At 40.8% G+C, this 18610-nt stretch overlaps 1 protein-coding gene and 1 long non-coding RNA gene across 4 annotated transcripts; one reads left to right on the top strand and one right to left on the bottom strand.

Annotated features, from left to right (window-relative positions):
- Window positions 1–1694: 1694 nt before the first annotated feature.
- On the bottom strand, window positions 1695–16821 carry YTHDF1 (YTH N6-methyladenosine RNA binding protein 1). Of its 3 annotated transcripts, none has more exons than XR_004499939.1 (5): window positions 16429–16820; window positions 16017–16041; window positions 14492–14571; window positions 5163–10670; window positions 1695–3206 (listed from the first exon to the last, which is right to left on the bottom strand). XR_004499939.1 is itself a non-coding variant. In XM_015647225.1 (5 exons), exons 1-5 carry the CDS (start codon window positions 16453–16455, stop codon window positions 3180–3182), a joined length of 1686 nt encoding a protein of 561 aa, XP_015502711.1. In that variant the 5' UTR covers window positions 16456–16821; the 3' UTR covers window positions 1695–3179. The 3 variants fall into 3 exon arrangements, 2 of the variants coding, with proteins under 2 accessions (XP_015502711.1, XP_015502710.1); XM_015647225.1 differs by having other exon boundaries at window positions 9144–10670; window positions 16429–16821; XM_015647224.1 differs by having other exon boundaries at window positions 9067–10670.
- Window positions 16822–16945: 124 nt separating this feature from the next.
- LOC107213153 lies at window positions 16946–18081 on the top strand. Its single transcript, XR_001524646.2, has 2 exons — window positions 16946–17232; window positions 17533–18081. It is a non-coding gene; the product is annotated as an uncharacterized LOC107213153 (long non-coding RNA).
- The last annotated feature ends 529 nt before the right edge of the window (window positions 18082–18610 follow it).

Here is an 18610-nt window from a genome sequence, read left to right as displayed (position 1 = left end):
TATCTTTAAGTTCTCCAAAGAAATATCAAGCATTTTCTGAAGACACACATCTTTGAATATCAACAGCAGTGTTAAGGGTGGGGGGGGAAAGAAAAAAAAGTAGAATTTTAAATTTTACATCCTCTATTTCCATTTCCCAAAAAAGAGAAGTAAAAGATCAGTCTGGCCTTATGAACATGATGTGCTATGGAAGAGAAGTAATCTTGAATTTCTGTCTGCCTGTTTCTGCCCTCACATCTCAGTGCAGGTTTAACTTCATTGTTTTCTCTACAAGCTCAAGTCACTCCCAGCGACAAATATAATCTCCATAAAGATTTGATTATTCAGTACTATTAATTTTGGCATACTACCTGCAAACAAATAAGTTTTTACCTCTCATGATGCATATTACAGCTTCAGAGCAGTGCAATGTGCTGCCACCACCAACCAGCAATTGAACCAGAGAAATAATTTAATTTCTAATCAGCATTTGGTGTTACCAGCTCCATTTGGCTTAAAAGTGAAAGGCAGCAGCATTACTGTAACATCCAAACTCCAGAAACATCAAGCAAAGCACCTCATTTAAGGAGTGAGTTTAAGCACTGATTCCAAAAGCACACAGGAACATTCCTTTAGAACTATTACTTGGACTAAATAAAGAATAAGCAAGACTTGTGACATGAAATTATTCTTCAAGAGACACTGGAAGAATGTTTCTTCCCCCTCACAGTGAAATGTGAACTCTGTGAAACACAAAAAGTGACTCATCCCTTGGAATTGCAGTGGCAGAGGATTGAAAAATCAGGAGCAGCAGCCAGCACTGCAGTTATGGGAGCACCCAATGTGCTTGTGATGAATTATTTTACCCACTGTTAAATCTTCTCTCACCTCTCTGATAGGGCTGTACAACACTGCAGTGTCACTAACAAATCTCTTCTTACTGTTGCCCATAAAGCCAGACTGCTGAAACACAGCATCACTTTAATACAGTCAAACTAGTTCCAGCTGAAGGCTCACAATTATTTAAATTTTTTCTTCTAGGAAACATTTACCTGGAATCTATAGGTATATTATAGCAAAGAGCATTTAGATCTGAAAAAAAAAAAAGTACTGAAGTTGTGTAACTAACTTTTCTTGAGGGTCTATATGCAGCAGTTCTCTTTGGCTTAGAATTACCAGTGGAAGTGTTCTGATGTAACAACTGAAACTAACAGCAGGTGCTTTTATTGGATGGCAACATGTTTATAAAATGCAGAATTGCTTCAGTAAGTCAGTTAAAAAAAGATATCAAAGCAAATTACTACAGTTCGAGCTGGGAAACACAGCCAAGTGCTGGGAAAGGAACTGGTCAGAGCGTTACTGGATTTGGGAAGTTCTTTTCTTACTCTGCTGACCCAAGGCTGTGCTGCTCCCTCCTCAGGGACATGGCACAGCTGCCAGTCCTCTCCTCAGCTTCTCCACCATACAAGGAGAAAGAAACACGAGTGACAGCCACTGCACGTGGATCCAGGTCCTCTGAGGAATGGGAATAGTCAAAGCAGCTTAAATATCCTCTGCAGAGTCTGTGAAACCATTCAGGTGTGTTGAGAGCAAACATCTGAGTTACTCCATCAAACCCCTTCTCAAGTTAGATTCAATTGAGGAGTCAGCATAAAGGGTGATTGGAACAAAGGAAGACAGGTGAATGTAGGGAAAAAATGAAAATGACATCAAGCTTGCTAAATATGTATTGTTTATTAAGGCTTGTATTCTCCTAGAGGAAAAAGTTAATCTGATGCTGTCCATTACTCCTTACAGGCAGTAACAGTCCAGAGACAGAGTTATACGTTCTAAATACAAGTCTAAATGATACAGATTAAACTTTATTTAAATTGGAGGTCCTTTTGGAGTAAATAGTATTCAGAAGATACTTGCTTTCTAATATAGTAAAAGATCCTCTACAATAAACACGTGCAGATTCAGTGTGCTAGAGCAGCGGACATGAGCACCATTTCCATGCTTAACTGGAACTCCAGTTGGTGACAGGTTCTCCGACGGTCCCCTCACTCCACAAAAACATGACAGCAAATTCAATTTCTTAAAACAGGTTTTTTTACTCATCCAACAGAAAAAAAAAATTAGACATACACACTGTCAATTTTAAACATCTGAGGCATAATCCATCATATTATCCGTACTATTAGTTCCTACGTTAAAGCTCAGCATTATCGGTATAAAAACTTTAAATGGCATTAGGATTTGGGGGGGTTGGGAGAGAGTAATGAAGGGAAGGATTAAAAATGATCTGCAATTAACTAATAACACCTGAAAGCTGAAAGGTTTAAACACATTGTTTAAAACCCCTGCAATGTCGATAGCATCACATTATTATTTAATTAAGCTACAAAAACCGTAAAGCAGAATTATGGCTGAGAGAAAGCGTCTCGCTCACCCTCGGCAGGATATGGAATAACAGATGCACACTGAAGCACTGGTTAACAGAATGTGAAAGGGAAATATTTTCCAGAGAAACAATTCCACTGACAATTTGATTTTCTACTAGACAGAAAAAACCAACATGGCGCATCAGCAGTTTTAAAAGAGTAATTGTACAGATAAATAAAGAGGCAGAGCATCTGCACAAAGTGATCAGAAATTTAGGGGTTTTTTAATTTTAAATTCTGAAGTGCAGTATCTTAGGAGGTTTTATTTTTTCAAATGACAAAAAAAAAAAATAAAAAAATCAATGCATGGTTCCTTACTTCTGCCATGAAGAAAAAGGGATTGGGAGAAGGATAAAGGAAGATTTGTCATGTATTCTCCATAATCTCTATATCTGGCTAGGAACATAATTCGTGCCAAAATAAAGTCTTTGGGAAGCACTGACACTTTAGTATGCTCATGTATAGGTCCACATTAGGTTAATATAACTGTTTACCAACTTAAAAAAATAAAAACAGACACACCTTTATTAATGATTTCTACAGAATTTTACATAGAAAAAAGATACAAATTAATGCAGATCCACTTGGGCAAAAATAAACTACAATGTACTTAAAGATGCAACAACTTAATTTCCCCTGCACGAGAAGATATATTGGAGCTGAAAGCTTTAGTTTGTCCTGATGCCAGGATACAGCACCAGTTATACTTAATTTTGTTTCTCATAGTCGAATTTAATATCAGTTCTAGTATATATATCAAACTGTATATGTTTATTCTTATTGTTTGTTTCGATTCTGACGTTCCTGCAAAGAGAAAAAAGTTAAGATTTTAGTCAAAGGAACAAGCAAAGAGTTTTTAGTAGTTTAACAGCACTAATGTGATCCCAGACTTATACACTTAAAACAATGCTGCAACATTTTATAAATATATTGTTCATACCCAACAAACCCAAGGACTTAGTGACTTAAATGTTTTTAAGTGCAGCCTCAAGTGGAACATCTGGATGAATCCCTGCAGTCACTTCAAACCAAAGTCACAGAGAGAGAAAGGTACAAAATATCAACACTCCTAAGGAGAAACAGGATCTGCAATATTCTGCTTTCTGGATTATTTTAGCTACTGCAGTAGTAGCACAACCAATACACGAGCAGAAAGCAGATGGCAGATTAGTGAACTCCACAGAACTGGTCTAATTTTGAAGCACTCGAATGACTTTGGAGTTTAGTCACATTCAGTAAAAGCAGGGATTTGAGCTGTCGAGAAATTCTGTCCCTAGTTCTTCCTCGTGGTTCAACTACTCTGGGAAGCACTGGGAAATACTTGGAGGTAAGAGATAAAAACAACATTAGGTAGAAGAAAAGTTTTGTGCTTCTACATTGTCTGATAAAAGCCAGCACAGCTGGGCTGGATGACCCAAGGGTGTCCCAAAGTGCTCAGCACAGCAGCTGGGAGGGTCTTAGAACCTTTTTCTGAAGTTTCTGCTAGTCACAAATACGGAAGGCAGATAAAGGTGACCCAAGGGATACAGCTGGGGGCTGCCTGCAGTGAGCCCCCGTCAGTGACCCTGTGCTCTGCCAGCAGCACAGGGCTCCCACAGACACTGAGCAGTGCCCAGCACAACAGGGCATTTCTCCACTCAAGGTTTCAGGAGCCCAAGTGCAGAAGGTGCAATGACAGCAGGACAGAACCAGGCTGCTGGGTCTTAGTCCTGAGCATCCTCCACCTAAGGCACCCCCACAGAAAGGGCTCAGCCTTCCCGTTTTTGCTGCTTAGAGTGCAGAAGTGGCATAGAAAGACTCGACTCTGTACTTAAATGCATCAATATGGCACCAAACCCTAGTCCAAAGGAAATTGTGAACTAGCCTAAGCAACACCAACAGGCAACTCCTGAACTGACACCTTCAGACTTTGTTTTGTGGACTCATTCTGTATAAAGTTCACCTCAGAATTGTTTCTGTTGTGATGTAAAGCTTACTTGGAAATATACCAATCATTGTAAATGTAATAGTCTGCATTTACAGCTTCAGCTGGTCACAGCATAAAAAACAACAGAGATTTTTAAAAACTGAATATATTGATTTCTGCCTCCAGGCAGAATATTAGTATTTCAATTTTCATAATAAAATTAAGTAAACAAAGTCCAGAATGAATTATTAATCTGTAATTTAAGACAGAAGTAAGAGATAGTAAAGTTGTTATACCAAATCAACAAAAGAGGCTGTGTAAAGTGGTAGAATTTATTATAAAAATCTATATTCCTCCTGTCTTTTAACTCTCAACTATGATGAATTATCAGCAAAAGCCACTTCTTAATGGCAGTGTCAGAACATTACATGTTGTTCTTAATAGAAAGAGTTTATGTCTGCCTGACATTTCAAAAAGGTGGTTACAACATATCTAGAACCAAATAATATAAACTTCATTTTCAGGTTTCCAAAAAAAGGTAATTGTTTCATCCTATTTCCAAGGCACATCCCCTTTATGGCCCTACCATGTTCATGAGCCCGATTCTTTCCCATTGCCACCTCATGTAAACTTATTTTTAGTTTTCTGTGTAGTCACTAACTGACCTCCCTAATTACACTTTCTTTAGCAATGGAAACTTCCCATTCTCATGGACTAGTCCCACATAGAAAGAGGCAGGCTAACACCTGAGACCTCTACCTGAAGGGCTTATGGCATTCAGAAACTCAGCTCAGACTCTGTAGTTCAGTAAAAAGTGCTCTTTACTGAGCAAGTTCCCAAGCAGTTCCTCCTACCTTGCTTTTTGCTTTCTCTCTTGGGGGCTAATCTGAGTCTTCCTCTTTACAAATGTCTGAAACCACATAAAGTGATGCAACAATTCTTCGTGATCTGGAGCATGGCTGATTTTTAGCAGCTCTAACTTTCAAATTCTCTTCCTTACTGCTACTTAGCACTACTGCAAGCGAGAACAAACAGTTTTGTAAGCAGCTAACAAAGCTGTGCTCATTTTGGTTCTGAAGATCCGGAACCTTCAGCTTCTCTTCTCCAGTGGAATACTCTTGATATCTCACAGGAGAGCTCCAGCTCACACTTCTCCTTCAGGACACTAATCTGCATGGTCTTCAGACACAGGGAAAATAGGTTTCCACAAAACTTGCAGAAATTTCCATCTTGGAGACATTCATCCCTGTCAAACTTCTTTTCTCTTCACCTCAGGCTAAAGTAGCTTCAGCTTTCCTACTAAACTTGGTTAAAGTCAGTGGGATCAAAGCATTCATCTTCAGACACAAAAATAGAAATGTTTTCTTTATCTCAGGAACACAGTATTAATCTTAACATACACTTTTTAACTAGAGCTTTGGAGGAAGGATAATATTCCATCCTTTTAAATTCTGTGATTGTGTTCACAGAAAGCTCATCACTGAAAGGAATCGCACAGTGCTAGGAGAAAATGAGTATTTCCAGGTGCCAATACGCACCAGCCAACACTTTTCAGTATTTAATCACCTAAAGCAGAACTGGTAATCTTGGTGACTCAGGAGCTTTCTGACACTGTGCAGCTCTGCCAACACAACACCAAGGTGTAGAGCTCAGTGTCTTGCCCGGACCAGAGGTGACAGCTCAGCAGCCCAGTAGAGGAACTGGGACCATCTGCTGTGGTGCAGATCTGGGAGCATGAGCTGCTGACAGCTCATCTGTCACCTGTGAAGTACCAAAATCTGCAACAAGTTTGTCTTTACAAGCTTTTAAACTTTGGAAGACAACTTTGTTAAGGCTCTCATGGCATGCTTTTAGGGAACATTAATAACCAATACCACATCATACTCTATTTTTTTCTTTAAGAGAAGCTCTCTTCAATATCACAACTTTTTTTACAGTTTTCAGACCATGAGCTTAGATGACAGAAGTAGCTCTTTGTGGGCACTGTAGCAGCTCTGGAACTGACTGAAAAAGGCTGTGAGGGTCAGGTGAAAATTCATGCCACTCACTGTTTTGCTATTTTATTCCAGACCCCAATACCCTTCCATTACTCCCCTCCCAGGTTCTGGGTCACCAGACTGGGTTTATGTATTTCAGTGTGCCAAATCAAAAGCTGGACTTACATTCCAGCATGACCAAATCCTCTCTCAGTTCTGGAGGGTTACCTTCTTTCAGCAATGCTGCAAAGTGATGAATCTTTAGCACTTGAAAGTATTTCATCCAGCATTACCTGCCAAAGCCCCACTGGATAATTTGGCACTGGCACTGAGGGCTCCTACATCAGTTAAACTCAGCAGCTGGAGCTGGCTCTGCACACAGCAGCCATGGAAAAGCTGGTTGGTTAGCAACAAACTAAAGATCTAAACATCTAAAGAGCTGAAATGCCAGTGGCTTGCCCTGCACAGATTAAGTTATTATTCTCTACTAAATATTTGTGTATAAGTTAAATTGTATCATTTAAGCTCTCCATGTACAGCTTTTCAAGAATTGTGTCCCTTTGTAATCACAAAAGCAATGAAATGGAAGCACAGAATTTCAACTATTTTACAGCTAAACAGGAGTATAATGAGTTCAACCCAGCAATCTGAAAACCAGTTGAGATGGCACCTATACAAACAACTATCTGAAAAAGCCAATTAGGTCATAAGATACTTTAACTGACAATAAGATTATTCAAAAATTACTGTCACAGGAAGAATAACTTTTTTAACAGGAAGGTTTGAACTTCAAAAGCACAAACTTCTTAACAATAAGAATTCAAGGTGCGTGTATATCCTGTTAAAGAACAAACTCTTCTAGAATTCAGCTTGACTTCTAAAATTCATTTTGTCAACAAAAGGGAAAAATAGTGACTTCCAGACAAGTTTTATAGAGTGTAACCTGACAAGCAGCATCTTATTTTTCATTCCTTCATTGCTGCTCTGCTTCAGCTCTCTAGCACTATTACCCTCCTTGGAGTAGTTTGGTGTCCCATTTTCTAAGCTATTCAGTGGAATCTAAGAAATACTAAATTAGACTTCATAGTATATTCTGTGAATCTATAATACAAGCCAGAGCCTCTGTTCTAAACAAGGAAGGAAAATGCATTATTTTGAAAAACTGATCCTGTTACAAATAAAGCAGTGAGCTGGGTAAGAATATTTTTGAGCAGATAGTGGGAATTAGTTGTGTTTATTAAATCAATCCAAGATGAGATCAGCTCAATAGCCAAACACCAGCCCTCTGAGATCCTACAAAGCACAGGAACTCTGGTGTTTGCACCACCACTGGGATCTTGCTCAGGCCAGGGAGTTATCTGTGTAAGTGTAGATCTGTTATCACTTTCCCTGTGCTCTCACTTCTTAAACACCCACAGTTCTCCCCTCCAGCCTTGGCAGCAGAGCACAGGGAGACAGAATTAAAAACCCAAAGCAATCACACCCCACTACACCACAAACACTGGAACCCAGGCTGCCTCACTTTGTCAAGATTGTCTCCTACATAAGGGAACACCTCTCCAAGACACAGGCAGCATTAAATATTGAATTGCTAATTATCCACTGAAGGAATAAAGTGTTCAAGTAAAGCCCTGTAGGTTTTACCTTGTGGAACCCCACAGGGAGTACACAAGAAAAACTTGCAATTTTAAGCTGTCCTTCCCTGCTGTGCTGAGGTCAGCTATGCAGATCTGTCATGGCCAAGAAAAGTTCAGCCTCAAAGTTTTAAAGACACTGAACTCCTTTTCTCACATAATTTAAGGGCACAATCTGTGAAGACAGCTTAAAGCAATCTTATCTATACTTTTAAATGGCAAGAAAAACTTTAAAATGGCAATTTTAAAATTTAAGCTGCAGGAACACACATTAAGTCTTTGCTTTAAAAACACCTTAAAACAAAGTGTGAGCTACCCTAAACTAAACCAACCAGTCAAACAAATGCTGTATTTGCAATGGTATACAAAAAAGGTCTAGGAAACACTATCAACACCAAGCAAATTTAGGTGTTGCTTCAGTAGCAACTACAGATCCTGATGCCTATTATTTTGCCAGGCCATTACTTCTAGACAGCCTAATTAGAGAAAGGCATTCTTGAAACTGAGGCTGTGGGATGGAGAGGGACAGAGATCCCTTGTGTTAGACTTAGAGCCATGAAAGTGTATGGGAAGTTTTATAACACTCTCCCAGACTTCTCTCACTGCATCTTCACTCAAAACTTCAAGAATTAGTAGACAGATTAAACCTGGGAACTGAAAACCTTTATTTAGCCAAATAATACATGTGACTTCAGCAGCATAAATGCACTCTTTCTAGCACTATTCCAGCAATATTATGCAACTATTTCTTTTCCAGAGAGATCAACTGAATAAACAAAATCAGGTTTCTTATTCTTAAAGGTGATGTACAAATTTCAAATACCAATACAGGTATCAATTTTGATAGCCCAGTTCCAGTCAGTGTTAAAACACCTCATATTTAAGGCAAAAAACTTAAGTGACAATCACTGGTAAACCCAATTCTGAAACAAACTATTTTCTATTAACCATTTTAAGATAAAAAAATAAATCAAACTCCAATAAACTGGACATAAAGTCCTTTACCCGTATTACTGCTTAGCTTTCTGCTTTGAAACTCATTGACTTGTGAAACTTTCACAGAGAAATATGCATCAGATTTGTGTTGCTAAACACAGAAGAAACCATCAAGCTGAGATGTATTAAAAACATTTTGAATTCCTACTTACATTTTTTCCACCATAGCAGCCTTCACATTTCATTTTCCCCATATCTGTGTATAAAATAAATTTTTTAATAAGTTTACCTTCCGCACCACCTCCTCCTCTTCCTGGCGCTTTTCATAATGAGAAAAGTCATCAAAGATGGAGGTCGTGTGCTTGTAAGTAGCAATAATTTTAAGCACTTGTTTTGCTTTTTCTAAGGGCACCTCCTGTGTATCACGGGAGTTTGTAACGGGTTTGTTGTCATTGTTCTCCAGCCTGATGTGTCTCAGTTGGTTGTTGGGCACATCCTTCACAAAGATCCACTTGACATCAAATTTCCCCTTCCACTTGTCCTGAGACCAGACACCTGCACTGGTGCCATAGTCCACAGGTGATTTCATCTCTGCTACTCCACAGAAGTGTCCACTGCCGTTGACACTGAACAGCAAATACACCGGGCCCTTGCTGTTCATGGAGCGAAAAGCGCTGTCCAGGCGTTTGTTGCCGTGTTCCGTACTACACCAAATAGAATATTTAATGGAACGATGAATATCATCCTCGGAATAACTCTTTATTATGAACACGCGTCCATTTTTAAGGTTCCATTCGAAATCTTTAGGGTTATAGCTGTGAGCAGCTTTCAGTTTTTCAAGGACAGGATGGGACTCACCGCTCGGAACTGGGTTGGGCTGGGTGCTGCCAGCTGAGTTGGTGTCGTTCCCAGTTCCTCCACTTTGGCCAAAAGCTGCATTTCTGTTGCGAGGAGCTACCCAGCGGTTTTGGGGTGGCTGCTGAGGGGTCTGATACTGTGGCTGAGTCAATGGAGGAGGCTGAGCTGGAACAGGCTGAACAATTGGTTGCTGCGGCTGTGGAACAGACTGAGGAGAAGGTATCTGTTGGGGGGCAGGAACTTTCGCCACAGGACCCTTATTGTCCCAAGTACCTATGTCCATATTATGCTTTATAGGGGGAGGAGGCAACGCTCCTCCAATTACAGGTCCAGATTTTGTTTTCATTTTAGGCTGTGGTTTTGCAGGCTTGCTGGCAATAGCAGCCCAAGAGGTTGGTTTAGATACTGGCAAGTTTACATTAGATCCACCATTCCCAGAGAGGGCACCTGTCATCCCGGCACTGTTAACAACAGAACCTACTGTTTTCACTGCAGAAGTTGTAACATCTCCACCAATCTTAAGTCCAACCATTCCCTGTTCAATACTGTTCATTCCAGGAGCTTTATTTAATGTGTCATTATGAAATCCTGTTTGTCCATCCACAATGGTACCCCCCAGGGAACTGGGTGGGTAGCTGTAACTGCTCCCATATGCTGAGCTTTGTGTCTGCTGTCCTTGGGATCCGCTTGTTCCCCAAGCTGAGAAGGCAGGATTTTCAGGGAAAAAGTTAAACCGGTGTTGATAGATATTATTTCCCAGACCCCCAGGCTGTCCAAAAACGGCATCGTGCATAAAATGATGATCCCCATTACTGAGCTGTCCATAGGTGGTGAGATAAGGGATAGGAGGATCTCCTCCTGTAGACCATGGTGCTTCACTGAGAGAATAGGGGAACCCAATAGATGGTGGATAATAACTGGACAGATAAGGATCAGTCATTGATGGATAGCTACTGTTCTGTTAAAGAGAAAAAACAGTCACCAGATAAATAAACCCTTCATTTATAAATAGCCACAAGACCAAACAGAAAAGAACACCAGAAACAAAGTAATGTAATTTCTAATGACAGATCTTAGCTCACACTCCAAGAAGGATTCAGGGCTAAAATGAAGTATCTGAGCATTTATAATACCCGAGGACTAAGGGCTCACACTGAGGTTAGTACTTGAGATTTTGAAACCATGTAATCTTACTTACACTACTAAGGTTATTTAGTAGCCAACACCCCAAATTATTGCAAGGAACATACCTAACTATATTTTGGAGCTCACAGAATATTTCGCTCACAGGATGTTTAGCATTTATAGATTGCTACATGGAAGAAGCTTTAGACTAAAATTACCTTAATACAATAAAACATATACTATTAGAATCCTCATAATGGAGTTGTTTTGAGGGTCTCCAACAAAAACCCCACACCTCAAGCAGCAGAACATACACAGGCTGCTTCTGACACACATGCCAAGTTTGCCACAGGTAAGAGATACAAACTGACACTACATGGCCTGCTCTGCCAGAGACAAATCCTGCCAAGATGGCACATGACACAAACCATCCAAACTCTGGGAGAAAAACCCTTTCCAGCCTTTTGCATGAGTCTTTTCCTCCCTCAGTAGTAAAGTTACAACTGTGCAGGAGTGTTCCTGACTGGCCTTCCAAAGAGGACATCTCTCCCACCCATGAAATAAGAGACCAAGCATTTATAAACCAGCAGACCCCCTCTGAAATTTCCTCCCTCCCCTTCAACTGTTTCTTAGACCAAGCTGAGAAGCTTTTCCTCTCACTAACACATTGCTGGCACCTGAGTTTGAAGCATTCCATAAGATTCTTATATTCAACAACACAAAAGAACAAAGCCAGGATGTTCTAAAGTGGGTTTTATTCCTCTTCAAATCAACTTGAAGCAGATATATTGGAGATCTTCCAAAGTGACACTCCAACCGTAATTACCACAGAGGGGGTGGGAAGGTCAACATCTCCTGTTAATGAGTCAAACAGTAGCTCGCCTTTCCTTACTCATAAAGACTATTTTAAGAAGAGGAACTCTTCTTTCAGACTGCTAGATCTAAAACTTGAAAAGAAAAATATATCTGCAGAATTAGGAAAACTGCACCAGAACTTCAGCAATTTTTCCAAAAAATCTGATTATCTCTCAGTTTTCTAATCCTTGCTGAAGACAAGCCTAATATCTAACTGATACAGAATCATTTTTACTGCTCATTTTTCAATGATGTCTTTTCCATGACACCCCAATGCCACAGTAATTCAATAACCTTATGTTTCATACACAGAGTGATACCACAATATGCCTCCAAGACTTCCATACAATACTGCAAACACTTCAGAGATTGAAACAGACTAAATCCAATGTTATTGATTCAAAAGAAATTATCTCTGCCACTGTTCAAGCTGCTCTTATTTACACACAAATCCTATCACTAACAAGAGGTACCAAAATCACCTTCCTATGACATGATCCTCTAAAATACAGTTTTCTGAGCCTCCCAAGCTCAAAAAAAGTAATCAATATTTAGCATAAAAAAACATTTTTCTGAAAGACTTTGACACTGCTGAGTGTTATATTGTAAAGTGTTAATTAAAAAAAAATAAATAAATCCAACATAGATAAAAGGGAGGAGATATAAGTAGTTCTCTCAGATACTTATGCTCATATATTCTACAACTTTAGAATTGAAGACCAAAAAGAGTAAGCCTAGAGAAAAGCAAGTGTTTTGTCTCAGAAATATTTAGGCTAAAAGATTTTAGACAATTCCTGCAGCTGTCATCTCTTCACACAGCCTGTAAAGTCTCCACAAGGATTCTAACAAGATTAAAGGAAAGTTTCAGCAGCCATCCTTACCAAACATTCAATCTATTTTGACTGGCTTTATGCCAGAGTGTGTAAAAGAACCCCTGACAGAAGTTCTTCCCTACAACAGCAGAACATTTATTTCAATAAACTTATCCTTGACCTTTCTGCACTCTTCCATATCTTTCTTATTAAAAACCCCCAAACAAAACCAACTTAACCATTCTGTTAATTATCAAAGAATCTCCTTTTCCCCAAAATATGCTACTTGCTAGTGATCCCCTGCTCCATAGGAATAAGCTCTTGGTTCTGAATGACTTTCCAGAAGGATGCTTTACTTGCTGAGTGTAAATCTGTATATGGAGAGTCTACTTGACTCAGTTCCCTCTGCTCTTAAAAATACTTTTACCACAATATTACTAACCCACGTTTGATTTTTGATGTCAAATATATTATTGTGTAAGCTGGGGCTTTAATTTCCTCATTTTTTTTTAAATACCCAGTTGATTTCAAATTTTTTTTTTAAGTCATCTGTACTTTACAGTAATTTTCAAGGGCTGAATAAATCTGCCTGGATAACTGGATAATAAGGCTTTGTTCAGCAACATGGTTGTCTTCAGTACAAAAATCTCACAGTCCTAATTAATGCTACTGTCACTTTCCACTTAAAATTGTAAGAGGACCTACACAATTGTTTCTTGTGCCATGCCAATTTTTCACTGCAGCATAAATAAACTTGTCAATGGAACTACACTTCCATAAAGAAAACTTTTATTATAATTATGGAAATTCGAACAGCCGTAGCAATTTTTCTATTTAATCCTAATAACTGAGGCTTGTTGACAGCAAACACGAATTTCCTGAAATGAAGCTATAATAGATGGGTCTATTTTTATTATGTGAATATTCAGTATGTTTCACAGTTTAGTTTTAATTAATTAAAAATTTCATACAAATGTGACAAAGCACAATTTAAAGAAATCAAGAGTGATGTGAATGCCTCAATTTTTTTATAATTAATTTTGTATTAAAAATTAAGATTTTACTTCCTTTTTCCTTTCTACCTTCCACAGCACTTTAACTCCAAAAGAAGGAATGACTGCCATTAAATTATTTTAGGTCTGGGGAACATGTCAATGCTGCAAGCAAGCTCAGCGATGTCATCAATATTAACACTGGCATCTGACAGCTTTAGGCTGAATTATAAATTCCCCTTTTAAAATGTAACACCTAGCTTTCCTATCATAGACCTCTGGTAAGTGTTTCCCTCTGAAAAAGTGTTTCATACTTGTGAATGAAAACATTTTGCTCGTCCAGTTTCTAAACATTTTGTTCCCTTAAAGATTTGAATGAGAAGTCAAAAATTACTTCAGAGAATACTGTCAATTAAAATGGTATTTTAGGTATGGATGCTGATTTAATGTACATTATAATGAGAGTTTACATTACAATTCCTTACTCTTAAGTAACACATCGTTAGTTCTTAAAATGTATCAGTGTACATGAAAGAACAACGACATTTGCTGAAGTGTAAAAAAAGGGACAACTCTACAAAATACCTAGACAACATCCAACCCAAATCTCAACTACATTAATTTCTATGATTATATAAATATTATAGATCAGGAGAGCCCAAATGCAGAATTTTCAGACTCCCACAACCAACTCGGCTATCAAAGAACTGTAAGATCAGTCTGTCATAGTCCAGCCACATCAATAACCTGCAAGGGGAGGAGGAATCTGCTCCAGCTCCTTGGAGCATTAACTTTTCACTTGTGGCCATCTGGAGATGCAGAGTAATATCAGCTTTCAGAACACAAATGATGGTTCTATCACCAAGTAACACAATATGCTGTCATTTATTTTTCCATTTCTATTTAAGGCATTTGCTCCCTCCACACAATCCTATGAATGAAGTGTCAACAGCATGCCTAAGGAAAAAAAAAAAAAAAGTTAAAAATACACTAACCTGATTTGACTGCCCAGAAAGGTAAGGTTCAAAATCGTTGTCATGAACTGTGTCCTTCTGATGTAACGAACCATTTTGTACTACAAAAAAAGGGTTACAGCACATTATAATCCCAGCAGCAGCAGTGCAGGAATGATATTTCACCCTATTGCTACTTTAGGAAAAGCCTTATCTCTTCTGCAAATCAAGAAGACTCATAAAAAGACCAAGGGATGAAATTTCCCACCCCCAGATAGCTTCTCTTTATATTACTACTTATAAAACAAAGTTTGAGTAAACTTAATTAATTAGCAATTAAAAATTCTACAGCTGAGAGTGAGCAAAGAACTCATGTGAATTAACTCCAAACAAAAAATCATTACTGAGAACAATTTTGTGAAAAAAGATTGGAAAACAACATCTATTGTCCTGGCCCATAATTAGAACACAGAAACTCACAGTTCTCCCAGTGTGTGTTATTCACTGCTTAAGCTGGCTAAAATAAGATGAGGTGAGGTTACATTTAATTATGACATGAAGACTGCTAAGTACTTTGGTATCCTGAGATTTTCAGGAAAACTTAAGTTTCAACGATCTCATCTGTAAAATAAAGATATCTGCCATAAAGTCCTACTTCAGCATAAAAGAATGTCTGATAAGCATTCGAAAGCCATTACTGACTGATATACAAACCAAAATGGCTACTAGGTGCCTTCAAATAATTTCCTGTTTGCTTTAAAGTTGAGAAAACAAGGTCAAATACATAGTGTGATAGTTGCTGTATTTATCTATTTCATAGAACAGCTGAACAAAATATAATACTACACCAAATAAAATGTTTAGCAAACAAGTTTGGGAATTTAGCAGAATATTTCTGCAAAGTTTGTCAATGGGAGTAGAGGCAAGAGTGTTTACAAACACAGGGAAGGTTTTTCTTCAACTAAAAGGTAAGATATATTAAAAAGCATTTCTAAGTTGGATGTTATTACTATCTAAGTCTTAACAGTTATGTACTTGTTAGCAATCACAGTAAGAATGAAGGTATTTTTTAGATGACTTGTTACTGAGTTTAATTTCAGATGAAGCAGAAGAGTTATAAAAATGCCTATTATCTCATCAGAAGTTATGCACCTTTTAAGTTCCCTAAATTATTAGGTTTATGGGCTTAAGTAAATATCTCATCCAATAGCACAGCAGAAATACAACTGCATTCAAAGAGTGTGCAAAAGTAGGTAAAAATACATATATTGAACAGGGATATCCTTGAGCCTTTACGTAGCAACCTGCTTCCTATTAAACTAGGATAATTATTTAGTACCAACACACAGTTCTTCCCACTGCAAATCCAGCAGCATTAAGTAGGATGCAGGCAAGCTTGGATGAATGGCAGTCGATGTTATTTTAGAAACAAAGCACACATTCCCTCATTACCAGATGTTTTCCATACAGAGAAACAGCGATACATTTCTGCTCACCTACAGGTACTTGTGTAACCGAACTGTTAAAATAACAATATAAGCGATCAGATCACAGCATGATTTCTCACCTTTATTATCCTGTCCTTTCGGTCTCTGGGAAGCCACAGCACGTGATTACGGGGAGAAAAAAAAAAAGAGAAATAAAAAAGTTAATTTTAGAAAAACGCTTATATTTTCACAGCACTGCAAACCCCACAGCTTCTGAAGACGGGGAAGACTTATAAAAATGGCCAGCAGCATCTCAAGGTTTGTTTGGACTGGGGTTGGAGCAGCGTGTTCCACGTATCACTCAGCACCGGCCTTCCTGAGAAATGGCCCCGGCTCCGGGGAGGAGGCGGGAACGTGCTGTGCCCACAGGGGAAGTTAAGGAGAACGATGGAGGTTTAAAGCAGCCAAGGGGGAGAAGAAAAGCCTCGCGGGGCCTGCCCGCTGCAGGCCCAGGAATCCCCCCGCCCACGGGCCGCCTCGCCACTCACTCACCTGAGGGTCAACGCTTGTGGCAGACATAATTCATGCACAGGGCCGCCGTGGTTCAGCAGAGAGCGCCGGAGGACGAGGCAGGGCCGCTCGGCGCGGCGCGGAGCTCCGGGGCCTGACGGAGGGGCGGCGGCGGCGCCTCCTCTCCCCTCAGGCGGCGGCCGGGCGGGGAAGGGGCCGGGGCCGAGGGGGAGGGAAAGGGGCCGCCTGGCGCCTCCTCGAGGCGCCTCCTCAGGGGACGGCGCTGCAGGCGGCGGTGGCGCGGCTCGGCCGTCGCGCTGCCGGTGCCGGCCCGGTCTCTCACATGCCCGCGGGCCGGGCCTGGGGCCGCAGCGAGCGGGGCAGCGGCGGCCGCCGACTCCAATGGCGGCGGGCGCCGGGCTGCGGTGACGTCAGCGCCGAGCGCGCGCGGGGCGCGCCGGGAGCGCACGGGGCGGGGAGCGGGGGAAAGGCGCGCGGGGCGGCGGCGCCTCTGCGCGTGCGCGGGAGCGCTGAGGGGAGAGGGGGCCGTGAGGGGAGTGAGGGCAGGGCAGTGAGGGTGATTAGGGCAATTAGGGCAATTAGGGCAGTGAGGGAGCGCATGGCAGATACAGCACCGCACCGCATCCCGCCGCACAGGCCACTTGGGTTGACCGACCTGGGGAACGGGAAGCTGAAGGCACCGCTCATGGCTGTGTGCGACTTCCTCGGGAGGACGGGGTTCTTCTCCCGGAGGGTGGTCGGGCGCTGGGACGGGCTCCCCAGGGATGTGATCACAGCACCGAGCCTGATTGCGCACAGAGTCACCCAGAATCACAGAATCACAAGGTTGGAAGAGACCTTTAAGATCACTGAGTCCAACCCATGCCCTAACACTTCAACCATACCATGGCACCTAGTGCCATATCCAGTCTTCTTTTAAACACTTCCAGGGATGGTGGCTTCACCACCACCCCAGGCAGACAATTCCAGTACTTGGTCACTCTTTCTGTAAAAAATGTTTTCCAGTGGCACATGGAGGGATTCTTGGGTGTCGTGTGCAGCGTCAGGATTTGGACTTGATGATCCTTGTGCGTCTCTTCCAGCTCAGAATATTCTCTGATTCTGTCCTTTCTCCATTCCTCTCAGCCTTTGCGAGGACTCTTTGCCCACAGGCTGGGCTCTGCAGGATCACAGGATCACTGGATCACTGAGACAGAACCGCTGAGCTTCCTGAGTTTGAAGTGACCCAGGATCACTGAATGACTTACGTTGGAGAAGACCTCTGAGAACATCAAGTCCAACCTATGACCCAGCACCCCTGGCCATGGCCTGGATGCCTTGGCAGAGGATCACAGCCACTGGCAACAGCAGCCCTTAATGTGGGTTTTTATCAGATTAATTCAGTTTTTCTTCCCTTCCATCTGTTTTGCAGAACCTGGGTGGAATTGTGGGCCCCGTAGCTCAGTTTTTGTTGATTTCATCAGGGCCAAGGTCTAAGTCCTGCAGTTTATCAAGTCTTAGAGCATCTCTATGCAGGTAAAAGTGGCAAATTCTGGTCGTTGTGAAATACGTCAAACAACACAATCATGCCTTCCTTTAGACACAGTTAAAACCAGAGTCTTCTCTGTGTTCACATGTTTGGAACTTGCTAATTTGAGTTTGTACTTAACACTCTAATAAAATATCTGAAATGAAGAGTCTACTTTCGTATTTTTTCTGATTAGACATCCAGAGATGAGGACGAAAGAGTGGTGCTTTAATCCTCAGCACCTGGACAAGTTTTGGGTTCTCTGTTTGAATTATGTAGTAAGTAATAATTGGTATTTTCCTAGAATCCCAGAATGATTTGGGTTGGACAACACCTCAGAGATCATCATGTTCCAATCCCTGCCGTGGGCAGGGACACCTCCCACTAGACCAGGTTTCTCCAAGCCCTGTCCAACCTGGCCTGTTCCTATTCTGTTTTCCCTCAGTGTAATTATGGAGCAAGTTAGTGAATCCCTGCAGTGGGCAGTCCCTGAGCTGGAAAAGTCTGTCCAAAGAACAGAGCTTCAAAAAACAGGACCAAAAAAAAGTGATCAGCGTGGCTGTGGGGAGGAACATGTGTGTAGAAGGAGAAGGGAAAGGCTGGATGCCTGGGTGATGGGCACTGCTCCGAAGTCCATGTGATTGTGTATGTTCACATCTCGATATAGAAACGATGTGACTATGAATCATCCTCGCC

Source organism: Parus major, chromosome 20 (genome assembly GCF_001522545.3).
Source record: "Parus major isolate Abel chromosome 20, Parus_major1.1, whole genome shotgun sequence".
Taxonomy (NCBI): Eukaryota; Metazoa; Chordata; class Aves; order Passeriformes; family Paridae; genus Parus; species Parus major.
The sequence above is the reverse complement of the archived record's forward strand: the minus strand, read 5'-3'. Positions and strand labels throughout refer to the sequence as shown.

Bases quoted from the DNA above. Each gene is read 5' to 3' on its own strand.
- YTHDF1 (XM_015647224.1), bottom strand. From the start codon at position 16,455: ATGTCTGCCACAAGCGTTGACCCTCAG. The intron at 16,042-16,428 runs GTGAGTGAGTGG...GTGGCTTCCCAG, and splicing joins CCACAAGCGTTGACCCTCAG to AGACCGAAAGGACAGGATAA. The intron at 14,572-16,016 runs GTGAGAAATCAT...CTTTTTTTGTAG, and splicing joins GAAAGGACAGGATAATAAAG to TACAAAATGGTTCGTTACAT.